The sequence below is a fragment of the Rhea americana genome, unplaced genomic scaffold (genome assembly GCF_003343005.1).
Source record: "Rhea americana isolate MKP2758 unplaced genomic scaffold, rheAme1 scaffold_137, whole genome shotgun sequence".
NCBI classification, from domain to species: domain Eukaryota; kingdom Metazoa; phylum Chordata; class Aves; order Rheiformes; family Rheidae; genus Rhea; species Rhea americana.
The window spans coordinates 512,491-538,888 of NW_028185450.1; the positions used below are offsets into that span (position 1 = coordinate 512,491).

Here is a 26,398-nt window from a genome sequence, read left to right on the forward strand (position 1 = left end):
GCGGGGCGGCGCGCTGCGCATGCGCCTCGCCGCGGCCGTTGGCGTTGTGCGGCGGCGCGTGCGCGCTGAAGCCGTTGCCCCGAAGCGGCGCGTAGAGGGGGCGGGTACSGCCGTGGCGCGGAAGGGGGCGGTCGGGGAGGCCGTGCTGGTCCCCGGAGCCCCGCCGCTCTCCCCGGCTGCCGGGGCTGAAGGCACGGGTGTCCCTCGGCCTGCGAGGCAGCGGGGGCGCGCATGGGGGGAGCGCCGCCGTGCTGCCCCTCCGCTGCCGCGCGCGCCGGTGGCGTTGCGCAGCCTTCGCGCGCCTTGCGCTGCGGCGTTGTAACTGCGTGCGCTCSTCCGAGCGCGCCGTCGCGGGCCTGCGCTAGGGAGCTGTGACGGGGCGGGTAACAGCCTTGGCCGAGTGCCACGGGAAAGGCGGTGGAGCTCCCCCTCCGCAAGGGTGCGGCGCCCGCTCGGGGCAGGGCGGCAGCGAGCGCTGTGCGGCTCGGTTCGGTAGGGCGCCGTAGGCAGAGCCGCACCACACGCAGTGGTAGTTAAATAAGAAGGAAGAAATAACACCTGTTATTTACCTTCCGCAAATGCTTTGCCTAGGCTCGTGAGTTCCCTCTAATGCACTTGGGTAAGCTTCCTTCCATGTAAAACTTCTCATTCGCTCACATTGGGAATACAGTACCGTGAAAATCAGAGTTTAGAAAGAGGAAATTGCAAGAGGAAATTCCCCGATATTTTGAGTTTTGTTGTGTATCCTTTGAAATAGTTCTGCTGTTCAGATTTTGGCCAAATACTGCATCCCAAACTTGAACTGTGGCTGATTGAAAAGTATGTACTTACTATTTTTCAGTATTATGTGTTTCATATTAGAACTGAGTGGGTTTTTGGGGGCAGACAGTCATCAAAAATGTGCATTTGCTTATTTAGCAATTATTTGCAGTGCATTCTCTTTGCTGAGTAGTTTCAGTTGGAAATATTTTTGAGATGCAGGGTGACTGGCTCATACTTCTTCCAGAAAAGAATCTGCTTTTTATCTGTTTTGGGAGCACTCGTTTTATTAGAGAACYGGGAGCAGATTTTTGTATTTGGCACAGAAGCCTTGGAGAGCGTTTAAACTGGTAGGCTATTCTAGAGACAAAAGCTATTTCTGTTTGTGTGCATACTGCTATTCATTTTTTTTTCTGTTAAGACTGCTTCACTTTGCATAATAATACAGTAGTATATAGGCTAGGTGGTCTATAGGAGAAGCATGCTAGCAGAGCTGGATAGTCAGTTTTTCATTATCTCTACATGTCACTGTAGAGATACGTATGCTAAACTGGACTTCTTCAATAGGAAAGAACAAGAGCTCTCCCTTAACTTACTGCACATCATTAAGTCCCAAAACTGCTGGTTTGGATATATATGAGATGGGGCATGAGGGTGCTGGTTGCTACCCCAATAATAATAATAGTGCCATTCTGTTCCAGAACTGGCAAGATTGACAACATACTTGRTCTCTTTCCTCCTTTTATATGCCCTATACCATAATAACTGGGACACTTATGTCAACTTACCCTGTGTTTGGCCCAAGATACCTCCTGGAAACGTTAGGAGACAGAAACTGTTACAACCACTTGGACTGAGATAAAAGTGTAAAGAAAAGTGTGTATAAGGATGTTCACTTCTAAGCTTTTTTTTTTTTTTTTTCCAGGAAGGGTATTACTTGTGAGGAGCTGTTCTTTTCCCTATTCTCTCCTAAGATTAATTGTCATTCTTCTGTTAATTCTTTGGGAGGAATATATTACTATTTCGGATTCTTTGAGGAAACTGTTTATTGTCAGAACAGAATTAGCTGCAGTTTCTTTGCTGATGAAGTGTCTAAGTTAGATGATATTATTTAAAAAATAGCAATTTGCTGATCTTTTAAATTCTTCTCTTTGCTCTGACAGCTTGTTTTTGGACAGATCTTTTATTCTCTTCTGAAGTCAGTAGAACATGCATGGCTGTCCCTAGTAACTGTCTGGATTCTAAAGAAGAAAAGGTAGGTAATGTAATTCTAAAGGGTTGTGAAATTAATAAAAGAGAAAAACTGTCTTAGCTGTTGTATATAGCATGGCATTGTCTGTGCTGGAAAAGGAATTGATTTTCCCCATCAATAGTTTAACATTTTTAAAATAAGCTTGAAGTTCTTCAGAAAAATAAGGTTTTCTTCAAAAAAAGTGTTTGGCCTCAGATTTGATAAGCAGCTTGCTTAACCTGATTTATCATGCACTGTAGACTTGCATGCAGAAAGGAAGGCAGTCTTATTAAAGGTGTAAATCTGTTGTTCCTGTAAAATGCTACTTTTATTTATATAAGCCACCAGGAGACACTTTTAGAAAATGTTAGGAGATAAAAACTAATAGAACCACTGGGACTGAAGCTGACTGATTCTTTTGCATATGGAAATACAAACAGCATGAAGAAAAGTGTGGAGTCAGACATAATCATGCATAAAATATGAATTAAATAGAAATATGTATTTGCATATATGCATGTATATACATACTATATATAAACATTTCTTTCCATTACTTGTTATGCATTTTGTTTACAGAGTCTCAAAGACAGTATAAACTGAGGTCAGATGTATATATTTATCTGTTTCATATTCATGAGAACAGGTGATAATCCTGATCTCAAATATAACTTTACCACATCTTCATCTTGTGTCATAAGGAGATATTTCAGCAGCAAAGTCCAGAAACTACCCCTTATGCCCTATTGTTACTTAACATTTATATAGCAGGAGTAACGATGAGAGAGCAATGAAACTAGGGCCTTGTTATCCCAAGATAAGAACRTGTATAGAACAACGGATAGCTATTAAGTTTTCAGCTGGTAAAACGAGGTGGAGGATCACAGCTGGTGATTGAGGGAGACGGTGGCAAGCTAAATTCTGGTCGGTTAGGCACAGTCCTGTGCTTGGCAATCAGTGCTTTACTATCCATGCTATGGCAGATGATGAGTTTTGAGGTGGGATAAGGAAATCACTGCTCTCATTGACTAAATGAAGATGAGTGTACAGTTAGAAAGTAGAGCTGATGGATATAGTAGGGCTAAATATTAGAGGGACTAACAGGCTAAATTTGAGAACTTGGAGGAGAACAAGGGGGTTAGCGAAGGGATGTGAGGGAGTCAGCAATGAACTACAAGATGATTCTGGTAGCAGTACTTTGTAGCAACATAAGGGAGATGTGATGGGTATCAATGATAGGAAAGAGAGGACAAGAGTCTGGTTGCTCAATGGTGGGAGCCTTAGAAAGGTTCAACTAACCTAGAAAACTAAAAAATGTAAAATATCCGAAAATTCATGGAAGAAAATGCAGTAAGAGACATTGCCTACAGAAGGCAGAGAACCCCGTTGCCCCATATTTGTAGSTCAGATCTTGAGGTAAGTACTTCTGATGCAAGCGTCTTCTGCAGTTATGTCGTCTTAACTGTTAGCTGTACTTGAGATTTTGTTGTTGAGGTAGGAGATAAAATTTGATTGTAACGATTAATAATAATGTTTACAGATTGCCTAACCCTCTGTGTGCTGTGACATTAAGTGCATATGTGTTTAAGATATCAGTGAAACTGAGTATTTAAGGTACACAGGGTGAAAGACTTTGGAATATAGCTGATACATGATGTTCTGACATTGGAAAGAGAAGTCTGCTGGACTTTACTAGGGCTCCTTTTTTGATTACTTTATTATTTTTATACAATTTTATATTTTGTTATCTTGTTCTTTTTTTAAACAGTATCTGTTACTTTGTTGTCTTGTTATCTTCCCTTTTTGTTATCTTGATTTTTGAATCTAGAATGTTTCCTTACATGAGAGGTATTCCTGCTTAGTATATTTATCATCTGACAGTAAATATTTTATAAGGTGATTAGTACAATCTGTTTCTTGCAGCACATGAAGTTTGATAGAAAAAGTGAATAACGTTGGATATTTGGGGCTTGATAAATTAATAATTTTTGTGTGTATAAATGATGCCTTTCAAATATTTACGTTATAGGTTCAGATATTACTGGCAAAAGGAAAGTATGGTCAAGGTTATGTGATGACTAATACTAGAATGAATAATACAAGAATTTTTGCAAAACTAAGCTGAAAAAGTGCATTAGATATCTTCATAGAGGGAAAGCGCTGTTTCAGATATAAGGTCACCATTGTTCTCTTGAGTTTTTCGGTCAATGTAGGAAATAGTTGGGAATTTTGGATGGAGATATGCCAGAGAAGTGGAGCTCTCAAGAGCTCCTGCCAATTTTCTGAGAAAGGTGAGAGACCCTGTTAAAGATGCTGTTAGTGGTGTTACAGGATGAAGGACTGTAGTAGTAGTAGGAACTGTGTATTACCCCAGGCATCCTATTTGTAAGCAGTGTGGTCAGAACCTGTCCCTTCTTCCAGAAAGCAGCAGGGATCCAGCTGTGTTACACGGAGCCACTGAATGCTAGGCTTTGCTGTTCTGTGCCTATGTTCATGTTTTCAGTTATTTATGCAGGTGCAAATCTTTAGCCAAAAGTCTACTTATGGTTGTAGTCTCAGACTAAATCTCACAGAGTTCTCTGAGATGTACRCTAGGGACAATCCTCAGCCTCACTGTTTATTATACTTTTGGGCATCAAATGGAATTCTAAGTATGCTTTTTCTTCCAGTAAATACAAAGATTAGTTCTTATACCTCTGCTTAGGTAGAGCAGTTATGTTATTTAAGGGGCACTAAAATGTTTCTAAAATTACTTAATAAAATCAATGATGCAGTTTCCTGCTTTTGTCTTCATGGTCAAAACTAATCAATGCATCAGAGAAGTTAATATCTTCATTTCTTTAATGTTGTGTGATCAAAAAAAAAAAAAWAAAAAAACCCTCAAAGAGTGCCAAGAGTGACCTCTCCTCAGCATTAAGCATCTTAATGCTTCTTCTGTCAATAATCCTGATAGAATTGTTGGACTTGTTTTCAATACTGGCTACAAACCCTGAAAAATAATAATGAAAATCTCTAACCCTTTCCCTTCTTTTCTCTAGCTTCCTAATGGTATTCTGGACAGTGAAAAAAGATAGGAAGATAGGGCATAAGGCAGACAGGGTATGGGGTCAGTGGAAGTGCCTATTTATCATTGAATGATGTTAGCTTTCCTTGATTTTGCAGAGGGTGTACTTGGTGAGGGGGTCCTTGCTCTCCTACTACCTACTATTTTGTGATGACATAATGCCTTGGTGAGCTCTTCACAAAAGAAAAGAAGACTGAAACAATAAGTTATGAGAAAGTTTTGAARAAATTCAGGCCTGTAAATACTGTCTTGGACAATACATATTAATAAAATGAGCTGGCTCTTGGATTATTATGGGGCTTCTTGTTACCCCATGGTGCAGCCTAATTATTTCCCATCTGTTGCTGATTAGAAGTAGCTGTTAGAAAAGGCAGTCCCTAGGTGCTGGAGCTAACTGTGCTGGAAGGGCTCCAGAGCTGCTGCTTTTGAAGAGCTGTAGCAAGTAAGAAAGAATGTCTGTGTTGGGAAGGTAGGACTTCTCTTCTGGGCGCGGTAAAAAAAAGAGGGAATGGTTCTGTGGTTCTGGGGTCCTTCAATAGCTTTCTGTGGGAATTCACCTTTTTTTTTTTTTTTTTTTTCCCAATTACTGAATAGTGTTCTCCATCTCCTAAATATTTATTTAGCTACTGTTTATTTAGACTTTTTCTGATAATTACTTGACTTAGTTGCTTATGGAAACATTCTGTTCTGCTTTTTGAAATGTTATGATCTCAGAAGGTGGTGCTTCTATGGAGTATAATTACCTGGTAGCAAAGCTAATGCCATCTTTTGTGCTGGACACCTAAAATTTTGTCTCTACATCTCACACTTCCTTGTTATATAGGATGATACTGTCCCCTAACTTTACATATATCTGTCTTAACTAAGTTTTCAGAGCCTTTTCATTCACTGTTGACTCAAAGTGACATTTGTGCTATCAATCTGTTTTTCAGTTTTCCCACTGGTCCTCTGGAGTATGTTCTCCTCCATGCAYATGCGCAAGGATAGTGTCTGGCCCCAGATGCTCCGCAGGTCTGCAGCACCTGTATCAGAAGTTAAAGGCAGACTCCGTTCTTATGAACACGCTGTTTCTGTGATAAAACCCCTAACRTAGAAAAGTAAAACCATTGTAGTGAATACAAAGAAGCTGTGTTTTTAGACTTCAGACTCTATGCAGTGTTTTATATCTGCAACAAATGATGGAACTGGSGACAGACGTGTTGCTTTTTCTAGTATCGTTTGGCTTACTTCGTTATGATTATTGTTCAGTTTCAATATTTGTCCTTGCTGATTGTCACGTTGCTGAATTTGTAAGGTTGTTGCCAGAATTTGAGTCTGCTGATGTAAACTTTACATATGTATAAATACAAATTCAGCCAGTCATTATCCTGTGTCAGAGTGGATTTTGCTTTATTAATGTATAGGGGGAGATTAGGAGAGATTGCATTTTGAAAGAAAGCGGACAGATGTATCTGATTCCTATTTGATAAATCTTTCCAAGGGTTAATAGCATCAAAAGAATACAGRACAACAGTGTCTGCAGGGTAARTTCTATGTTAGGTTGAAATATTGATGTAATGAAAAGTAAATAATGCTAGCTATCCTTATTGAGAGTGCTTTGTATTTGTACAAATTGAAAAGTAATTTTTTCTATAAAAATGGCAAGTCAGTCAGCACTTGATACTTACCAAGGGCCTATGCTATTTTAGGATGATACAAATCTCAAGAGTTCCCTGATGGCAGGACTTGAAGAGCCCAGTCTGGGAAAGTGCAAAATTAACATTGTGTTGAACTGTGGTTCATGCTTCTAGAAAATGTGTAAATTATTTGAAATGAATTTGACTATATAAATGCATAGTTTCAAAGGTATTTCTGGAGTAACTGTATTTATTGAGAATTAGAAAAAATTTTTTTTTCTCCTTCCAGTATAAGTCACGATTTAATAATTGTTAGCTAGTGTAAAGCAGAGGCAGTTGAAAAGTCAAACTTCTGCATCAATGAACCCGTGGACTTCTTCAGAAGTCTGATCTGTCATGTGTTAGTCTTTGAGTTGCTGGCTGCTTTACAATTGACATATAAAGACAATTTTCCTTTTTGAGAGCCAGGTAGTCTCCAGAACTGTCCAGGAAAAAACTGAACAGAGCTTGCCCCAGGGATACTCTCCCCTTTTCACTATCAACACCAGAAAGATTCATTTATTCAATATCCCTTTTGATGTTCCTCTGTCTGAATTTGAAAGTTCAATCTTCTGTGAAACAAGAATACCTCAATGGAAAGAGATACCATGTTGAGACTTGAGTTCCACATATATCTTTTTATGTCCTATGAAGGTAAAAAGATCAAGTCCCTGTGTGCATTTTCTAAYGGGAATAAATCAGCTGATCTCTCTGATTCCTTGTGGAATTCTTAAGAACTTCAAAACTGTGTGATAGGATGTAATCTTTAAGCCTTAGTTCAGAATATTTCATCCATTTGTCCTTCTAATTCTTCGAGATGCCATGGTTGTAGCTTTGCAAGTGGTGTGTTAATCACAGGGACATCAGACATTTCTGTAAGAATGTTTTTAAAAAACAAAACTAAGCTAGCTTTTATATAGAAGTAGTGAAAGTTCTAACAGATAATTCTAATCTAGATTATTAATYTGTAATTTATATAGCAAATATTAATGCATTCCATATACTATTTCTCAAACCCTAACTACTTACGAAAGTGAGTGGTGAACCTAGCTGGTGAAACAAATTTTAAAAGCAATTTATTGCCTGRGTAATCAAAAGTGGTGGTTGTCTTTGTGTGAACCCTTAGAGTCTCTGGCCTCCAATTTTCCAAGATATGCTTGAAACTTAACTTTTCATTAATGTTGGAATCCTGACAGCCTTTTCYGTGGGTGAACTAGGCTTTGATTACTATGGAGATATGGGAGTACCTGTCATTTTTCAAATAAGACTGAGGGGTAAGGTAGAGGTGGGTAAGCAGGGTGTTGCCTGCTTGAGTGTTTTAAACACTGTTCTTCTGCTTTACTCAGAATACACATAATCAACWTTGTAGTGATGGCATCGAGTAGTGATCCGGGTTCATTTCCTTATATCTTTTGTTGGCCTTAGATCATTTGTATTCACTGTTAGGATGAGAGAGGTGGGTAGGAAAGAGCACTGCAGGGGAGAGACACCTGCAGAGGTGSCGGTGAAGCGAAGTGTTTCGCAGGTGTGTGCTTCGTGCTGGTGACAGTGTTACCAAGAAGATCAGATACCGTGTGGATTTGTCAATTAACTTGAGAAAAGCCATCCCACTGTATACCCATGTTGGGATTTGCTTGCAGTAGCATCTGTAATAACCTTGGGAGCAGTTTGTGAAGTGTGTGTGTTCTCACGTAGTCTTTAGGGATTTTCCTTGGGAATCAATAAAAACCAAGGGAAGAGYTGACAGAATAAACCATTTACTGTAAAATGGGAGGTCCAACTTAGAACCGGAAATTTTCCTGCTTCTTGAAATCTGAAGGGTTTTTTTAGATATAAATTAAACACATATATGTCAATGTAGAGTGGACTGGGCATGTGATAAGACTAGCTGACTAGAGCATGCTTGCTCTAGTCCATTTTAGTCCATTTTTGGATGAAAGTCCAGTCCATTCTTGTCCATTTTTGATTTTCCTGGATATGAAAGGTGGGGAAGACTGGGGGTGAGTTGGTGGTGGTAAATGCTCAGTCTGACCTTGATTGCAGCATAATCCTTGTAGAGGAGGCAGCAAATGGACCTCCATATTCAGAACAAATCATAAAGTAGAAGTGAAGTATAATCAGTACATTCGTGTGAGGTATTTACTTTGAGATAATACTTACACACTGGAGCACACTCCTGTTTCATGACAAAAGCACACCGAATAAGCCTGCTCTGAAGAGTTCTTTTATTTTCTAAAGGTAARTATTTGATAGTATGTGAGGGAAGGGGAAGATGAATGAATGGCTTGGAGACAAATGTGGGCAAAAATATGAGACAAAATATTGATTATCGTTCTTCACAGCAATTTCTGAATGCATTGACTTTTTTTAACTGCTCTGTGTACATCATAGCATATCATGGTTACATATTAGCATATCTGATGATGCTACTGGAACTCTCTGAATGTCTAATGAACAGTTACGATGTGAATTACTCAGTTTTTCCATAGTGCTTTTTACTTCAATGCATAGGCATATAAAATTGAAAGAAATCAAATTAAGCTTGGCAGGCAGTTGCTAGTTTAAATTTTATTCAAAGTAATTATCAGAAAGAAGATTGAAAAAATAACAGTCCTCAGTAATACTGAAAGTCTTATCTCTTTTTCTAAAGTTAGTGTAAAAAAACTTTGGGTCAGTAGTAATGATTCCATGACTCAGTTGCTGATCTAAGTGTCATTAAAGAGGTCTCCAACCTCTGCTCCCAAAGGGCTAGATAAATCTATTTGAAGGTGATAATGAGTTAAAGATTAATATCAATAGAGAGGGAAATATAGAAGGGGGAGTTTTAAAGCCAATGTCTTGTGCACTTGAATTACTACCTTTAGAAGTTACTTCATAAAATTCTTTGTTATTAACTATGTTCCATATAAACTTAAGTCTTCATTCTTTCCACCTTTGCAGAATACCTTTAGAAGTTTAAATCTACATAGGTGGAAAAAAAAATRCTAAAACCAGTCTTTAGTTCTTCAGCACAAAATATGATTCACTACAATAATATTTCCATTTTCTCCTTAAAACAGGATAATGCAGAATATCAAGATTTGTTGGTGTGTAGACAGTCTCTAATGATATTTAAGTCAATTGTGAASTCTTTTGCAGAGTTGTAACTGCTGACCAGCAGTTTGCTGAAAGACCTTAAGAGTATTTGAGAACAGACTAGCTTTCATCATGTTGTTGCTTTAGGAAGGGCTTAGATATATTTATGCATTATGCAACTGAATAAAAGTGACCTAGGTTTACCATACCTTATGTTAACTTTCTAAAAGTTAGATGTGTAGCCTAAGTTAGCTCTCTAGGTTCCCTCTAGAACTAATGGAAAGAGGTAGGTACCTCCAGATAGCCAGAACAGATGAGTCCATCAAAATGTGACTGACAGAAAAAGGTAGACGGGAAAAATACTTTGTTTGCTACTTCCGTATACTCATACAATGAATAGTAAGGTGTGAGAAATCCCTTCCTCAGGTCTTTTAAGGCAGGCACTGATAGTTCTGTACCATGAGCTTTAAGATTATAGTATCTAGCACCCATCTTTCCTACTCCATCTGAAACATATATTTGTAGTTATTGTCATATTAGAACTGGGAAGAAAAAACTACAGTCAAATTACCTACTGAAAGAAAGCAAAGATTTCTTTAAAGGATCTTCTCTTCCGTGTTGTTCTCGGATATTTCTAGCATTCCAGTCATTAATGTGGTTCCTCTGCTCTTAGAGAAAGAACACACAGTCAACTTTAAGACTTTTTTTTTTTTCAAATTATACTTATTAAGCCGGAGTTCTTAAACATGACTGAATTGGATATATTTTAGTGACAAATCCCACTGAAATCGGGAATGCTACTTTCTCAATTGGATGACCAACCTATGAATTTAGCTGAAAAATAATTAATAATGAAATAATAAAAAAAGACAACCCAAATTTCTGTGGAGGACCCAAAATAGAATGGGAAAGATAAAAAATTTTACTGTAGAGCAGTAGGAGGAAGACTGTAGAAATAGCTTGTTGATTTTACTGCAAACTGTTATTAGGAGACTGATAATGTTTAGCAGTTCAGCTTTTGAGTTAATGGTAATTAAAATAAAGGGTGCAAAGGGAGGGGAAAAGGGACCTTAGCACAAGTTTAGTGTACTAAGATCCTGAGATGCTACTAGAAAGTTTTACTGACTGAAGGTCGTATATTTAGGAAGGAATGTATTCTGATGTGGGTATAAAAGCTAAGCAGTTCTGGTTTAGACCAGTAATCCACATAGAATGCCCCATGCTTTCTTCCCTCCTCCTCCCCCTTTCCCCTACCTCACAGAGTGGTTGAAGTTGGAAGGCTGAAGCAGGGTCATCTTGAAGCATGTTAGACAGGATTGTGCCCAGATGGCTTTTAAATATCAATAAGTAAGGAGGCACCACAACCTTTTTGGATTGCCTGTTCCAGTGCTCTGTCACTCTCACACTAAGKAAGTTTTTCCTCATGTTCAGATAGAACYGCCTGTGTTTCAAGCTTGTGCCTTCGCCTCTTGTCCTGTCACTGGGCACCACTGAAAAAAAGCCTGGCCCCATTCTCTCTGCACCCTCCCTTCAGATGCTTGTATGCATTGGTAAGATTTCTCCAGGCTGAAGAGTCTCAGCTCTCTCAGCCTTTCTGCATATGAGAGATGCTCCAGTCCCTTAATCATATTAGTAGCCCTCTGTTGGACTCGATCCAGTAGCTCCAAGTGTCTCTTGTACTGAGGAGCCCAGACCTTGMTGCAACCTCACCCAGGGTTGAGTAGAAGAGGGAGAGGATTACTTCCCTTGATCTACTGGCAATAGTCTTCCTAATGCAACCCAGGAKACCATTGGCCTTGGCCACAAGGGCACTCTGCTGGCTCATGGTCTGTTGTCTACCAGGACACTCAGGTCCTTCTCTGCAGAGCTGCATTCCAGCAGGTCAGCCCCCAGCCTGTACTGGTGCATGGGGTTATTTCTCCSCAGGTGCAGGGCCCTGCACTTGCCCTTKTTGAACCTCCTGAGGTTCCTCTCCGCCCAACTCTSCAGCCTGTCCAGGTCTCTCTGAATGGCAGCACAGCCCTCAGGTGTGTCAGCCACTCCTCCCAGCTTGGTATCATCAGCAAACGTGCTGAGGGGACACTCTRTCCTTTCATCCAGGTCATTGATGAAGAAGTTGAACAATACTGGAACTGATACTGACCTGTGGGGGACACTGCTAGCTACAGGCCTCCAACTAGACTTTCTGCCACTGATGACGACCCTCTGAGCTCTGCCTTTCAGCCAGTTCTCAATCCACTTCGCTGTCTGCTCATCTCTCCTGCACTTCCTGAGCTTGTCTTTGAGGCAAGCTTTTTGTGTGTGTGTGGCCAGTTCTGTTTATATGTTGAAAAGGTACAAGAAATTCCTGATCAGTAAATGATTTGAAATTAGATTTCAGCCAAAACTTTTGAAAAATGAAGTCTTTGATATGTTTTGATTGTTCATATAAGTTAGTCTAAGCCTTTGTAAGTCTCTGTTCTAATTTTTACTTCAGTGCTGCATTGTAGTACATGTTAAAACAGATGATAAACTGATAAGCACCTTTCCCTATTCAGAGAGGGAAGGTAATTCCTTTAGACTTTGCCTGTATTTTGCTGTTGGCTCTCTTTCCTGCCCCATGAAGCATACTCTGCGAGATGGAGGCTTATCTATCTTCCCTCGATTGACCAAGAGGAATTGTGATATTGGTTAGAAGACCTTTAGTTCTGAAACTTGGATGTTAATGTGCATAAGTTGAAGAACCTGTAAGAGTGAATTCTGAACAAAATAATAACATTGCAGGCATAGTTGTCGTGCTAACTGGATTTCTCAGAATCTTAATGTAAGGATACAATTTTTCAGTGCTTTAAGTACTATGGGACTCCTTAAAGTAAGGGAAGCTGGATTTGTGAATATTCCAGTGTTAGAARATTCAGGCAGGATTTACAAGAATTTTTGAAAAATGCCTCCACAGCCGCTTTCTACAGACTGGAGCAAAAGTTAGTGTCCAGGCTGCCAGACCCTTTTGAAAATTCCCATAGATAGTTAGCTGAATCTTTCTTTATGGTTGTGTTTTGGTGGGAGGAGGGAGATTGGCAGGAAGCTTTTTCTTGTGTGTGTGATCCAGGTACCTTTTCTTTTGCACACTGCAGTAGTGAAATTCTAAATGATGTAAAAATCTAAAACAGTGAAAATAGATTTGGAGAAAAATACATTTGTTGAGACATAATTAGAATTTCTTTTTTAATGTCTTCACTGGCTTCATATGCAAAACTATAATTCTGCCAGCACTTTCGGTTAACCACCTGCCTTTGTAGTCCCTGTCAAGCTGCGGAAGCTCCATTCTCCTTACCCATTTTTATTTTTCCMTGTCTCTTCAATGTCATATTTTCTGCAGCCATTTATCTGTGATGCTGCTTGTGAGCTCATCTGCCTCGTTCTTGCCYATATTTCAATTTCTTCTTATGTTTCAAGTATAGAACTGTCTACAATAAAACATGCTGACTTCTAAATATATATAGTTTCATACTTCTGCTTTCTTTAATATCTTTTTGTGTTGGCTCTTAAATCTTGAACTACCTACTCCTGAACTATGGTCAGGAGATGGCAGGTGTGCATAACTGCTTCTGCAAACAAGTGAATACACTTGTCACAAAGCCCTGAACCTGAGAAGTGACCCATTAAAGGGCTCAGGATGAATGGATAACCTAGCTTTCAGTAACTTTGAACAGAAGCGTTGAAAGTCAAAACCAGGAAGGTCTAAGCTTCCTTGTGTGTTAAGACTTTTTTTGGGGGGGGAGGGGGGGGCGGGAAGAAGCTCTAGCAGGCGGGAGAGATGGGCAGAGAGGAACCTCGTAAAGTTCAACAAAGGCAAGTGCAAAGTCCTGCACCTAGGGAGAAATAACCTCATTTATATTAGAATAAATAGCTCTCTGTATTTTCTTTCCTTAAATTCATTTTTTTTTCTCTCCCATCCTCTTTGGCTTGCGAGCTGAGAATGGAGGATATCTCACTGGGGAATATGAGATATCATCTTTCACTAAAGTACTCTAGAAGGACTTTTAGGATTCTATAACAGGTTGAAGGCTTTGGTTYTTAACCCAGACAGCCAAAGCATGTTTAAAGTCACACTTCTGTCTTCCTTATTCTTAGACTTGTTACACTTTATCCATATGCCTAAAATGATTGTACAGCTGAGAAAGGTACCTCTGTGGACAAGTGACTTCAGGATTACTCAGCAGCATAAAACGTTGTCTGTCCTCCTGCAGATTCATGTACAATCTGTCTCTCTGCCTACACACCAGCTCTCGGTTTCCTTCTAGCTTCTTTCTCCGWTCTAGCGTCTACTCTCTTGGGCTCCCAGTTCATGTCCTTTAGTTAAGAGCAGAGAGTTCTAGTCCTGCTTTTCCTTTAAACTCCCTTGTGTTTTTGATTTAGCCTTTCCAGAAGCAGTGTCTGTCTTTGCTCTTCATTGAAATCTGTTCCTCTCTGTCTCTTGTACTATCCTCATTTTAAATGGACGTCATCCTTCTCCCGAAAAGTTGGCTATTTAAAACWTAGGATCTCTGGCCTCCAGCTTGGTTCGTAGCAGTCCAAAACAGCAAGTGAAGGCAAATGCCTAATCAGGGCCCCCTACGGACAAATTTAACCAGATAGTTCTCGCTCTAAAGCTTTTTTTGAGTGGCATAGAAGGGTGTCACTTAAATCTGTATTCACTAGTATTCTTTGCTAGAGTTGAATCATTTTGATGAGGACTTCAGAAGAATTCATCCTGGGAGCAATGCCTTTTGTGAAAATAAATTTAGCTCAAAAGATTTTATAGAGCTCTAAACAACTTCAGTGTTTTTTCAGAGAAGTGTTAGCCCTAATAGGGGATACTACCCAGCCTGTTCTACGCTTGCTTGTTCATTACATCACTGCATGTTTTATTTCATTGACAAATGAATCTTTGTCACAACAATTTCAGCATGATGTATAAGTCAGGAGGTTTGCTAGCACATTAAAATTTAACTAAAACAGAACTAAGTTTGAGTTCATACAAAAGAGAAATTACAGAATGAAACAATTCTTGCAGTGTAACCAAGAATTGTGAGACATTATACTTCAGAAGATCCAAGGACTTCTCAACATGACAACACTTGCTGTACAGTAGGTAGAAGGGATAACTGCTTAAGTCTGGAAATGAGAAAGAGCTCATACTGGAAAAGAGAAAAGAACTACATACTTAGAGTAACATGTTTAGCATAGGTGAGTACCTATGCTAGACACAGTACCTATGCTAAACATGTTATTCTAAGTATGTAGCTCTTGCACATGTGATTTTCAGTACTACGTATGTTATTTTGACTAACAGTTCCTATTCAGCTTCTCTTTCCCTACCTTTTTTTTTAAGAGTGGGAAGGAGGCACACATCTTCAACACATTTTTAGTATGATGTCTTTGAAAATAATTCTAAGAATATTCACAGTAACCACAATGAATAAAGCAGATGTTATTTTTCACAAACCTTGTTACTTTTATACTGCAYGATCATGAGACATGGTATCACTGTCTCAGGGACAGCTCACAAAAACTTGAGAGTGCAATCTTCTTCGAAAGACCTTACTTACAGAAGCACAGATTGCTTGTTCAAACAACCTCATGAAGAGAGTGTCTCTCTCTTTGTGTGCTGATTAAATGGAGGTAGAGGGGAGTGATAACCAGCTTAGTCATTAAGACTTTATCTGCACTAGGAATCTCAGAAGGGCCAAGGCATGTGTTGCAGCATTAACCCAAGATTGTCCGTATTCAGTATGTTCCCTGGCATGACTTTGACCTGTAGCAATCATTACGCTCCCCAACAATGCTTTCAGATGGAGAAAGGGGGTCAACAACTGTTTCTGATAGACARTAGGGAAGAAGCACCCCTCTTCTAAGGGAGGACAGGTTAACCATATGGATGCAATCTGTTGTGCCATACTTCTTCACGTGGGAATGGGGCCTGGCCTCTTTCATTTCCTATTGCAAATGCAATACCAGAGACCAAYAAGACAAGGACTTGATTATAGGATTGAGCTGTAAAAGAACAGAACTATGACCAAAGAATATTTTATAGCAGGTAAAGTCATCGGAGATCGGTAATATTGGGGATCCATAAGAGTATCTAAATGCTGTAAGAATATAATTTACATTAAAGTTCTTCCAGAATAAGAGTGATAAACCAGTCTTTTTTTGTCAAAAAAAACAAAACCAAAACTTTGCTAATTGATATGCAAATAGAGAAAGGARTGTTGTCTGCAGCTCTTGAACTCATAAAGTTCAGGAAAATCAGTAAAAGTTGTGTGTCTGAAGTTGCTGAAACAACTTGAAAAGCAGCTGTATGTATAAGAATTCCTTTATCATGCACTGATATTCAAGTGCTGATTAGTGTTCAGAAGTACCAGAAAATAACTTAATCCTTAGAGTTCTGACTTTTCCCTCCAAAGTATGCTAATTATCTACACTTGAACTGAGTCAGAGCATCAGGATCTACCTTTCAATCTTATTAAAAGTCCAAAATTAAATAATGAATAGAATCATTAGATTAAAATATCAAGCATCCTTTGCTCAAACACTTTCCTTGTACTTGAACGTTGCTCACTAATCCAATGATAGGRTTTGTATCGAGTACTATTTTTTGAAAAGCCAGTACTGTTTTTATAGAAGCAGTATTTTCCTGACAGCCTTCAGAAAATCCAGATCTGTTTAGCTTGTGAAATATGTGAAGGCTCTAGCCTCATGGGCGGAGCATACTGGTGGTCCTAGGAATGCTACACCAAGCATTCTTGAAAAACAAGTGTCTCCAAAGATAATGCCTTTCTGTGTGCCAAAGCTGTTTGCTCTGATGGTGTCTTCACCTCCTTTTTTTTTTGGCAATAAAATACTAATTTAGGTCCTTTTGTTCCATTTTTGATCCAACTGTACTTGATTTACTATGGCGCAGAAAGGTTTTTACTACTCTTTCTCCCCTTTAAATTTCTGCTTTTATTTTCTCTCTCTAATTCTTGACCAGTTTGCTTCATACCTGTAAGTTTAAGTCTTGTTTCTTTTGGTCCCTATACCATAGTGTCTTGGTGGTATTCGTTAAGTAACATACACAACTCTGTATTGCTCCCATTTGTGACCATGTGTTCTTCTCTTTCATTGAGTCATCTCCCGTATTCATATTAAATATTAGAGTTGTGTCATGTGTCAGAAACAAGATCCCCATGGAGATGCTTCTTGAACTCTTAAGGATCTGCAGGGTTTCCCAGAAGTTTTGTCAACTGGAATTCCTCAGGATTAGTGAACCTTTAGTGAACCTCGGGTAGCTGTGATTGCTCTGACTTACCACTGCAAAAATCAGTTGTAGTTGTCCTGGGATAAACTTTTGTTTTTTTCCATACTTGGGGAAGATGGGCCTCGGTTGGTGCCCTGTGCTGATATTCTGAGTGCTTCTGCCTGGTCAGGCAGAGTCCTTTGCCTTGAGCAAAGTGCGTAGTTAATGTCCAATAGCAGCTAAAGGATGTACTAGCAATATTTGAACACACTTTCAGATGTTTTATCCTAATTTACGTAAACACAAAATACAAGACAAAATGATTATAGCAATTAAAATAAAAATTCAACCTTTTCATCATCAATTAAATTGAAGCAAAACATTTYAGAAAGCTTTTTGTACTACCTCCCCCCCCCCTTTTTTTAATCATATGAGATCCTATTAAAAACACATGAGGAGAAATTTTTATTCGTGAAGTTCTTTAGTACTGACTGAGCTRCCAATGCAGATGTGATGGCAGGCTTGGTCATTTCCCTGTTCTAATCCAAAACCTTCTGAGACTGAATTACATTCAGTATTGTTGGCTCTTTGCTCTGTATTCATAGAATCATGGAATCAATCAAGGTCTCTCTGAATGGCAGCACAGCCCTCAGGTGTGTCAGCCACTCCTCCCAGCTTGGCATCATCAGCAAACTTGCTGAGGATGCGCTCCGTCCCCTCATCCAGGTTGTTGATGAAGAAGCTGAGCAGGATGGGACCCAGTCCTGAGCCCTGGGGGATGCCAATAGCCACAGGCCTCGAACTAGACTCCACGCCACTGACGACGACCCTTGGAGCTCTGCCTTTCAGCCAGTTCTCAAGCCACCTCACTGTCCACTTGTCTAACCCACACTTGCTGAGCTTCTCTAGGAGGATGTAATGGGAGACAGTGTCAAAAGCCTTGCTGAAGTCAAGGTACACAACATTCATTCCCACAGCATTCCTGCTGCTCCATGTGTCACCCCTCTCCCCTGGTAAAGTTCAGATCAATTCAAATTTGGTTTATCTCATACAAGTCTCCTTAAGGAGACAGGGCCACCTGCTGTTTTGGATAATGTGCTTAATTAATTGTTATTTGCCTTCTTTTATTTCTGGAGATGGTTGAATTAATGAACACAGTTCTGTCTTATATATAGATATACAAGATATATCTTTTTTTTTGTTGGTTTGTTTGTTTTCTCTCCTAGGAATATTAATATATAGTGTTTATATACTTACGTATAGTTGTCTAACCTCAAGTACCTTGGCAGTATAGCAATGACCATTATACCATAATCAGTGAATATAATAAATATGAAAGTACAGTGAACTCCTGGAGAGCAGAGGATAAAACAAGTAGGTCAATACAAGTTAAACAAAAATCCTAACACTTCTTAAAAAAAAAAAAAGTCTTTGAATTGGTTGGCCAGCACTTTGATTTCTAATTGTTCAAATGCAATATAGTTATCTATGGAGATATAGCTAAAAACAAGCAAAATGCTTTATCTTTTAAATATAATTTTTTCTTTTAAACATGGTTGCAAAGGAAGGTGCTATTTATCAAGTTTTTTTTTCTCACTGCCTGCATAGGTCATCAAAAACATACTGATTAGATGTGCTGTTCATTGTTTATGGTATGTGATCCAGGAGAAATTAAAAAAAAAAAAAAGCACCAGATTGCCATGGAAGTAAATGTCTTTTATTTTCTCCCTTTTGCTTCTCCTTCCGCCCTCCCTCTCTCTCTGTCCTCTTCCTCCAACAAGCTGTAGTAATAAAGAACAGGAAAATACCTTCTGAAAAGGTCTATTACACACCTTTCTTTGTAATGTTTCTCTTTCGGTTAGCTTACTAGGCATTTACGTAAAGTCCCAAAARAGTGTGGAATTGAGAGAAAGGAAACTAGACAGTGAAAAGAATGGATTGTTGCTATCCCGGTGCTTGAACACTCTGTAGCTGAAGGGTGAAATTCAGGCCCCAGTGAGCAGGTTGGACTTTGCATTCACTACACAAGAAATGAGTTTTTCCAGGTCAGTTAACGTCTCGCTTCATGAAGCCAGTATGTTCCTAATGAGGGAAAACAACCCAGGAAAGGGAGAGGGTAGTTTCTCAGCAACACAGAACTGATTCGTGCTGCCAGAATCATAACTAGGAGTTAGAACCCTGCAAACTCGCTAACGGAGGTGCTTCTCTGATAATCATGGTTACTTTCAATTTTTCYCTCATCTCTTCAAGAAATTAGTTAGATATTATAGTTTATCTGTTTGTCCCAGATATAACTTAGCTGCGGTATTGCAGAGCATATGAAAAGGAATTCCTTCTCGTCTTTGTCTTCCTTAAGGAGACTTTATTGCAGTAGTTTGTGGTAATTCCAGAAAGTGAATCCTTTGTTTAAAAAAGAACAAGGAACAAACAAACAACCCTCAATGCCATAAACTCTGCACACAAGCTGTAGTATTACATAGCACTGCTACAGACAGTAAGAACCAAATAAGGTGATTTACACCTAAGGGTGGATGCAATAAGTTGTATTTGCTGAATAAGTCAATTGCTATTTGACTTTTTTTCCCMAAATATCTAATTCACATAGGTTGAATACTAAAGCAGTATGGTTGCAATTACTTATTATGATAAAGTGCAGAGCATTTGGTGATTGCAGGAACAATAACTGTCATCCTGTATATTTCTTTTTTTCCCCATGTTTTAATTGTAACGTTTTAGATGCTGTTTCAAGAAAATCTGCGAAGATGCTTTAAGCCAACATCAAGTGTAGGCAGCTGGACTTTACCACGTGCTTCAGGTTCCGTTGTTGGTAGGGATGCTTTATTGGCTTTGGACTCTGATGTTGTTTTTACTTATGTGTTTAGTTGTACTTTTTTAAAAAAGATGAGGGAAGAGTTGTCGTATTTAAGATGGCTTGTGGAAATTTTGAAGATCATATCTGATTTTTTGACTCTCTATTACAGTGTTATTTTGCCTGGAAATGGTTTCTGTAAGGCTGATAAAGAGATGTTTTAGAGCTACCTGACTTTCCTTATGACTGTATATAGATGATCTTTTTGTCCAAAGAGRTGGGCAAAGGAGGACCTTAGAATATCACAGAAAAGACAGTATGTTAAAATAGCAGAACTCATCATTTCCTTATTCTGATGGATGAAGCTACCAAATTTGATATCACYGAATACTGTGATAGCATTCCTGCATTTAGCATATAGGACAGCAGCAATCTGAGGAGGAAGGAAGGGCCTGTGAGGTGGGCCTCTCTGTTACCTTACTAATCTTTTRCTGTGCACCATATTTGATTTCTCTGGAACTGTAAGACATGCTCTTAGAAAATTTTTATCCCAGAATGAAGATTGCAGTATAAATTTTGCTTCTCTGGCGTGTGGAATCAGCACCCACAGATTCTACTGCTGAATTCTTTACTTTTCTGTAAATTGTTGGAAGCAGGAAAAGAGGAAATATGACTTCTGTCTAGTTCATTTCCCTTTGAACAGCTGGCATGGAAAAGTTATGCAGGTAGCATTGCACAAATACTARGAAGTGAAATGGAGAGGCCACACTGAAGAGGACTATTGTGGATATAACAGTAGTATCCTGTCATGACAGCGTTATTACCTGATAACAGTTAAAATCCAAACATCTCATAGTGCCARTAAATTGCTCAGCACCAGTCCAAGCTCATGAATTTCCATTGTTGCAAGTGCCTGCATACAAATTATTGGGGTATTGTGTCTGCCCTCAAAGGTAGGGCTAAGAAGAACAAGTATTTGGAAGATATATTGTGACTGACAAAGCAATATRGATGTTTTATATTAGCAGCAATCTGTTGGAACATGCTTCACCAAACTAGTGACGTTTAGTTGTCTAAAAATAGTTAGCCAGGAATATATACATACAATCCCATATCTGTAGTTTGCTTTCCAGATGTCTCATGCATCCTGAATCTTGCTCTGAAGGTGATTCTTACTTTTCAAGATCTTAWCAGTCTAGATGGCAGGACAGGTTCTGTATTTCAAGGTGTTTCCTYTTAACCTATTTGGAAGATGTGGTAGTGTTTTAAGAGAATGAAGAATGCTTCTTATGAGAACTGAAATGATAATATGGCCACAGAAATCATTTCTAAACAAATCAGAAATGATAATATGAAGTCAACTCAAAAGAGCTATTGCTGAATTAGTGAGCATAACTAGCAGTCACTTGGGAACATCTGCTGCAGGCCAGAGGCAGTGTCTTGAATGCTGCTTTTTCACTGAGGAAGCTTTTGGTTTAAGGTGTACTAATTGAGCTAAAACCAGATTTCATCTCTGTTTATTCTTCCTCTCTCAGATTATGTGAAACAATCCGAGCCAGTATGAAACCATTTTCTCTAATTAATGTGTGCCAGATGTAACTGCATTATAATTACATATTATGTATTGCATATATTACCTAGCCACAGTATGAGTGTAGCACATGTATTACCATGAGGCTAAAGATACGTTAGATAATCTTTGCCTTAGTATCTCATAGCATCATCAAACAAGTGAATGTTGCATATGACAGTGTGAAAGTACGTACACAGTCATGTTCATAACTAACTTTCAGCTATCTTTGTCATATAAAATTCCTATTTCCTTATGTTTTTGCAGTTCTTATTGCAGCTTTCTTTTCAAATATCTTTAGAGAAATCCCTGAGAACTATTGTAGCTCAGACTAATAAACTCGTCCTTCATATTTTGCAGCCAGCCTTGTTTCTCACTGACTAAGCTTAGTCTTAGATAAAAATCCAGGCTCTCTGTGTCTGAAATTTGCTCAGAATTTGTTCCCTCTTTATTTGTAGTCAAGAAGGAGATGACACCAGCTAATTTCAAAGACAGGTTGTCCTTGCCCAGTAAGAGCTGAGACTTTTATTCCTCTGTAACCTGTAATGCTCTTTGCTTTTTTGCCCAGTCAACAAAGTAGTTTGATTCACTCTGACTCTGTGAACCTTCTCCCTTGCTCTGTTGTTCATTCTCTTTTGTTTGTTGAGATGAAGAACCAAGTGCATTCTTTTCCCTATAAAACTGAGCTCTTTTTCCTGTCTATCCTTGGATTTAGTTTTCTTYCCTCTAATTTTACTCTAATAATCTAACCAGTTGCACAGAAAATTGGATCAATCCTTCCTCCTTGCTTTTTGAATCATCCTATTGCTCCCTTTCTCTCATCCTAGCCCATCCTTCTTCCTCACCTTTGACAACTGCACAATTTTCAGTTGGCATACAGGGTCACKGAGAYTGTGGAGTCTTCTTCCTTATTAAATAAGCAGTAGTCTCCTCCCCCACTGTGAAACCATTTTTCAGTCTAGATGTATTCATGCTGCTTCCTGCCTTGGCTGTCATGACCTGTTTATTCACTTGGCTCCATCTCTCTATTGCTTCAGTTATCAAAAGACCTGTGACTAAATATCTTTCTCTCCCCCCTATAAAACAAKTTCTTATTTTCTACAAAGTCTTACYTTGATGCCTGATTCTCTTGCATAAAATTTTAGCTTCCTATCTAGGCACAGCAGAGTTCTGCTATCTTTAGCCCCATTTACTTCTTCACTGCTCCTTGAAGCTCTTTCTTTTGCCAAAAATAAAGTTTGAACCACTGCATAACTAGGGAGATGTTTTTTAAATTAAACATTTTGTTTAACAGTCAAATACTTTATCAGATTTTGCTATCTGCTTCTAGCGCAAAGTGGAAGTTAGTGACAAAGTTAACTGCATATATCCTTGTATTTAGCAGTTCTTTAAGTAAAGAATGGTACTATGCAGTGTAACACAGATCAGACGTGTTCACATTTTGAAAACAGAATACRTAATACTAGCTTTCTTTTTCTACATGTCTTACATTTTTAATTTCATTTTAACCTCATTATCTGTCTAATTAGGGTATGCTCTCTAAGTCAGAGTGACTTGTTTTTCCTTACCCATAAAAGTRCCTTGATATTATAATACAGTTTAAGTAAAAAAATGTATTTTATTCACTGACCCCCAAATATTGGAAGCTGAGCTGAGTTTTACAATATCAAAGTCTTTGTAAGACTTCTTGACTATCCAGGCTGTTGTAGCTGACCACTTTCAACATCTAGATTTATTCTTGTTTTGAACTCTTCTTCCTAACCTCTTTCATAYAGTTTTAGAGAGAATACAACCAAGTTGTTTTCACAAATATAATTTTATTTGCCTGTCAATTGGTCTGAGCTATGGAAGGTTCTMAGGGCTGCACGTTGGGGTTTTAAGGAAGTTTCCTATAAGATTTGAGGAACTGTATGAAAGTTGAAGGTCTGCTAATAATCTCTTAGTCTGAAGGGAAGTCTTTGTGAAGTGGGGTGATTTCTGAGAGRGGCTCTATTATATACTGTAGTTAAAAAAAAATTTTAGCTCATTATTCTATTACATCCTTTTATTAGTAGGAAATCTTCACCTGGCACAGGCGCCTACTTATTTGCTTTTTATGATTTTTTTTAGTTTAGTTTTTAGTTTGAAAAAAAAAAAAGATTTCCTTTCAATTTGAATGCTGTGTTTTTAAATCTGAATGCTGTRTTTTAAAGGAATAAAAACCCCATGTATTTCTGTGAGGTAATAACTGTGTATTGATTGTGTGTACTTGGATATGAATGGATACAGAKGGGTTGAGTTTGTCATGTGCAACCTAGAAGGCGATTTTGACTGATTTAAACCTTTAGAAAAGGCTGATTAATTAGATTATCTGTGGATGTGAGGCATGGARTGATAGAGGGAACCAAAATGAAAGRCAGGGGAAGGAGGAAGAGTGATGAACGGGGCCTATTAAACTGCTGAGTGCCTTTTTCTGCAGTGCATTCAGCTCAATGAATTAATTAGATTACATCACACCAACCCTGATTGCTGGAGGGATTCAACAGAACAGGGAATTTCAGTAGTAGCTTGCATAGCTGTTTGGCACTTGTAGGCTACCTATGATGGCATGGTGCTACCATTTGAAGCCATCTCCTGATTTGGCATCTACTGCAGTTTTCAGTGTTTTTGCAGTATATGGAAACTTGGCTTACAGTTGTAGAGGAACGCTGGAGAAATTTTTTTTTATATATATATATATAATTAATAAGAGAAACAATTTGTGACATCTGACAAAAACCCGTAAAAGTCAGCAGATACTTTGGTATTTTGGGCATTTGCTTGTTGTAAGATGCTTCTAGAAATTCTCTCTTTGCGTAGGTGGGGGAGCTAAATCAGATGGGCTGAGAAACAAGTCTGCCTTTCGAAATTTCTCAATTTCTTCCTCATATCTCATGAACTTCTTAAATGCRTCTGTCACATCTCCAAAAGCCATTTCAGCATCTTGGTCTTTTACCTTTATATGCAAGAACTTTCTACTACTAACCATGACCAAGTCCTGTGTCTCATTCTGTGCTTTCTGCCATCTCTTCTGTGCCTTTTCTTTTTCCTTGCTTATTTCTGCTGGTTTATTTTTATTTATTGGTGAAATTCTTTGCCACAAAAATTACTCCTTCAGCTAGGTTTCAGCATCTCCCATTAATTCTRTTATTGTGTCTTTCCACAATTAATCTGTTTTGGTCTGTAACAACGGCATTCTCATACATGCTGTACTCCCTCCTGCCTTTGTAGTGCTTCTGAGTCCTGAGTAGTACTCTCATACTAGAGGAGTCTAAATCAATGACTTACTCCTAATCAGTCCTTAATGGGTGGCTTATTCTGTTTTGATCTGAGTAAATGCAGTCCCATGGATTAGGCCTGAGAGATTTTCTTTAGGAAGGAGGTGTCTCCACTTTCAGTTGAGTCTCCACTCAGACTAGTTAGCTGGGTTTTTTGGAGATTTTTTCTGGTTTTAGTCACAAAGAAGTTAACGAAAGACTACATATTTTTAACATGAAACTAATGCCAGACTGAAATAATAACAGCTGGGCTAAAAGAATTATAGCTAAATTTATAAAACCACAGTCACCAGGTTTTCTTCCCCTGCCTCATATACAGTTGTTCATAGTTAGGACACTCCTATGAGAGGTACACAACATCTCCTAAGATAGGGATATAAATCTCTCATCAGTACCTCCCAGGAGAGTGTTATAAACACCAAGCACTAGGAGGAACTGAGAGCAGTCCACTCATATTTAAAATATTTTATCTGGAGCAGAGACCAATGTTCCATTCCCCTGATTCTTGGTTAATTCTTTGTCAGTAATGCTTTTACCCCAAATTGAAAAGGCTCTCAAAGAGCAGTTTAGGGATTTGGGAGATGAGCAGTCAAAACATTGCTTTAGTTGGAGAGGATTCTGGTATGATCACATCCAAACTAGACTTAAAAATTCATCTTTTTTCAGGAGATCAGTTCTGTTTTTGCATGCTTACTTGATTTCATATCACTAAGTGATTTAGACATAAGATCAGGAATAATTAGTCTTCAGGCTTTCAGACATTTTAAGGAATATAGTGTATTATTTCTCGTTCTGTAAGCACTCTCACCTTTTGAGTAAATGAAGATGTATGGCTGATTATGATAGTTATTTCATTGGAAAAAATATTAATGTTGATTGACATTTCCTGTGTATTGGATAGCTAATCTAACCACTTTCTCTTTGACTGAGAAAGACTGCCCTCTTTTGGATGCAATAAGAACTGGTTAGTTGTCAAGACTCAAAAGTACAAGGACCTGAGGTTGTTCTCACAGAGTCTCACAGAGTGGGTAAGGTTGGAAGGGACCTCTGGAGATCATCTAGTCCAACCCTGCCCCCCCCCCCCCCCCCCCCCCCCCCGCTTAAGCAGGGTCACCTAGTGCATGTTAGACAGGGTTGCATCCAGGCAGGTTTCAAATATCTCCAGAGAAGGAGACTCCACAACCTCTCTGGGCAACCTGTTCCACCTAGAAGCTGTTTGTCTCCATGGATAGCCCTGGTGGGCAGCGTATTAATATTAACTTCTAAATAACTGTGAATATTCTATGGCAGCAATTGACATCTTCAATAGGATATAAAGTTAGTTTTACATATATATAAATCATACCATATATCATATATATTATGTATGTGAATTATGTATGTATATCATACTTTAGAAAAAAATTATGGAAATGTTTGCTCTCCTTATTTCTAATACTTTGCTGTTCCTATGTACTCATGTCTGTCCATAACTCTCTAGAGTTCTTATTTTTCTGTTTTATCAGTTCACTTTGAAGATCTTCCTCTTTCTACATAAGTTGCTATTTAAATACCTCCTCCTTTTCTTTTTTAAAACTCTGGTTTTTGATATTTTGATCTTTTTCCCTAAAAAACGGAGTACAAATAGCTTTGATCTGCAGCACCATAATTTGACAGAGGTAATTAAAATTTCAGTAGAGCTGGCAGGTGAGTGACAAACTTG

The 26,398-nt window shown here is 38.6% G+C and overlaps 1 protein-coding gene across 3 annotated transcripts in view; it reads left to right on the forward strand.

Annotated features, from left to right (window-relative positions):
* Positions 1–330: 330 nt before the first annotated feature.
* Positions 331–26,398, forward strand: part of RGS7 (regulator of G protein signaling 7) — a 283,492-nt gene continuing 257,424 nt past the window's right edge. For 2 of the 3 annotated variants that reach the window (XM_085298265.1, XM_085298266.1), the window contains exons 1-2: positions 331–619; positions 1,923–2,014. In XM_085298265.1, coding sequence (XP_085154391.1) covers positions 610–619; positions 1,923–2,014 — 102 coding nt within the window. In that variant the 5' untranslated portion in view covers positions 331–609. Of the gene's footprint in view, positions 620–1,922; positions 2,015–26,398 lie in introns of those variants that run through there. The other variant, XM_085298267.1, reaches the window with a different exon arrangement.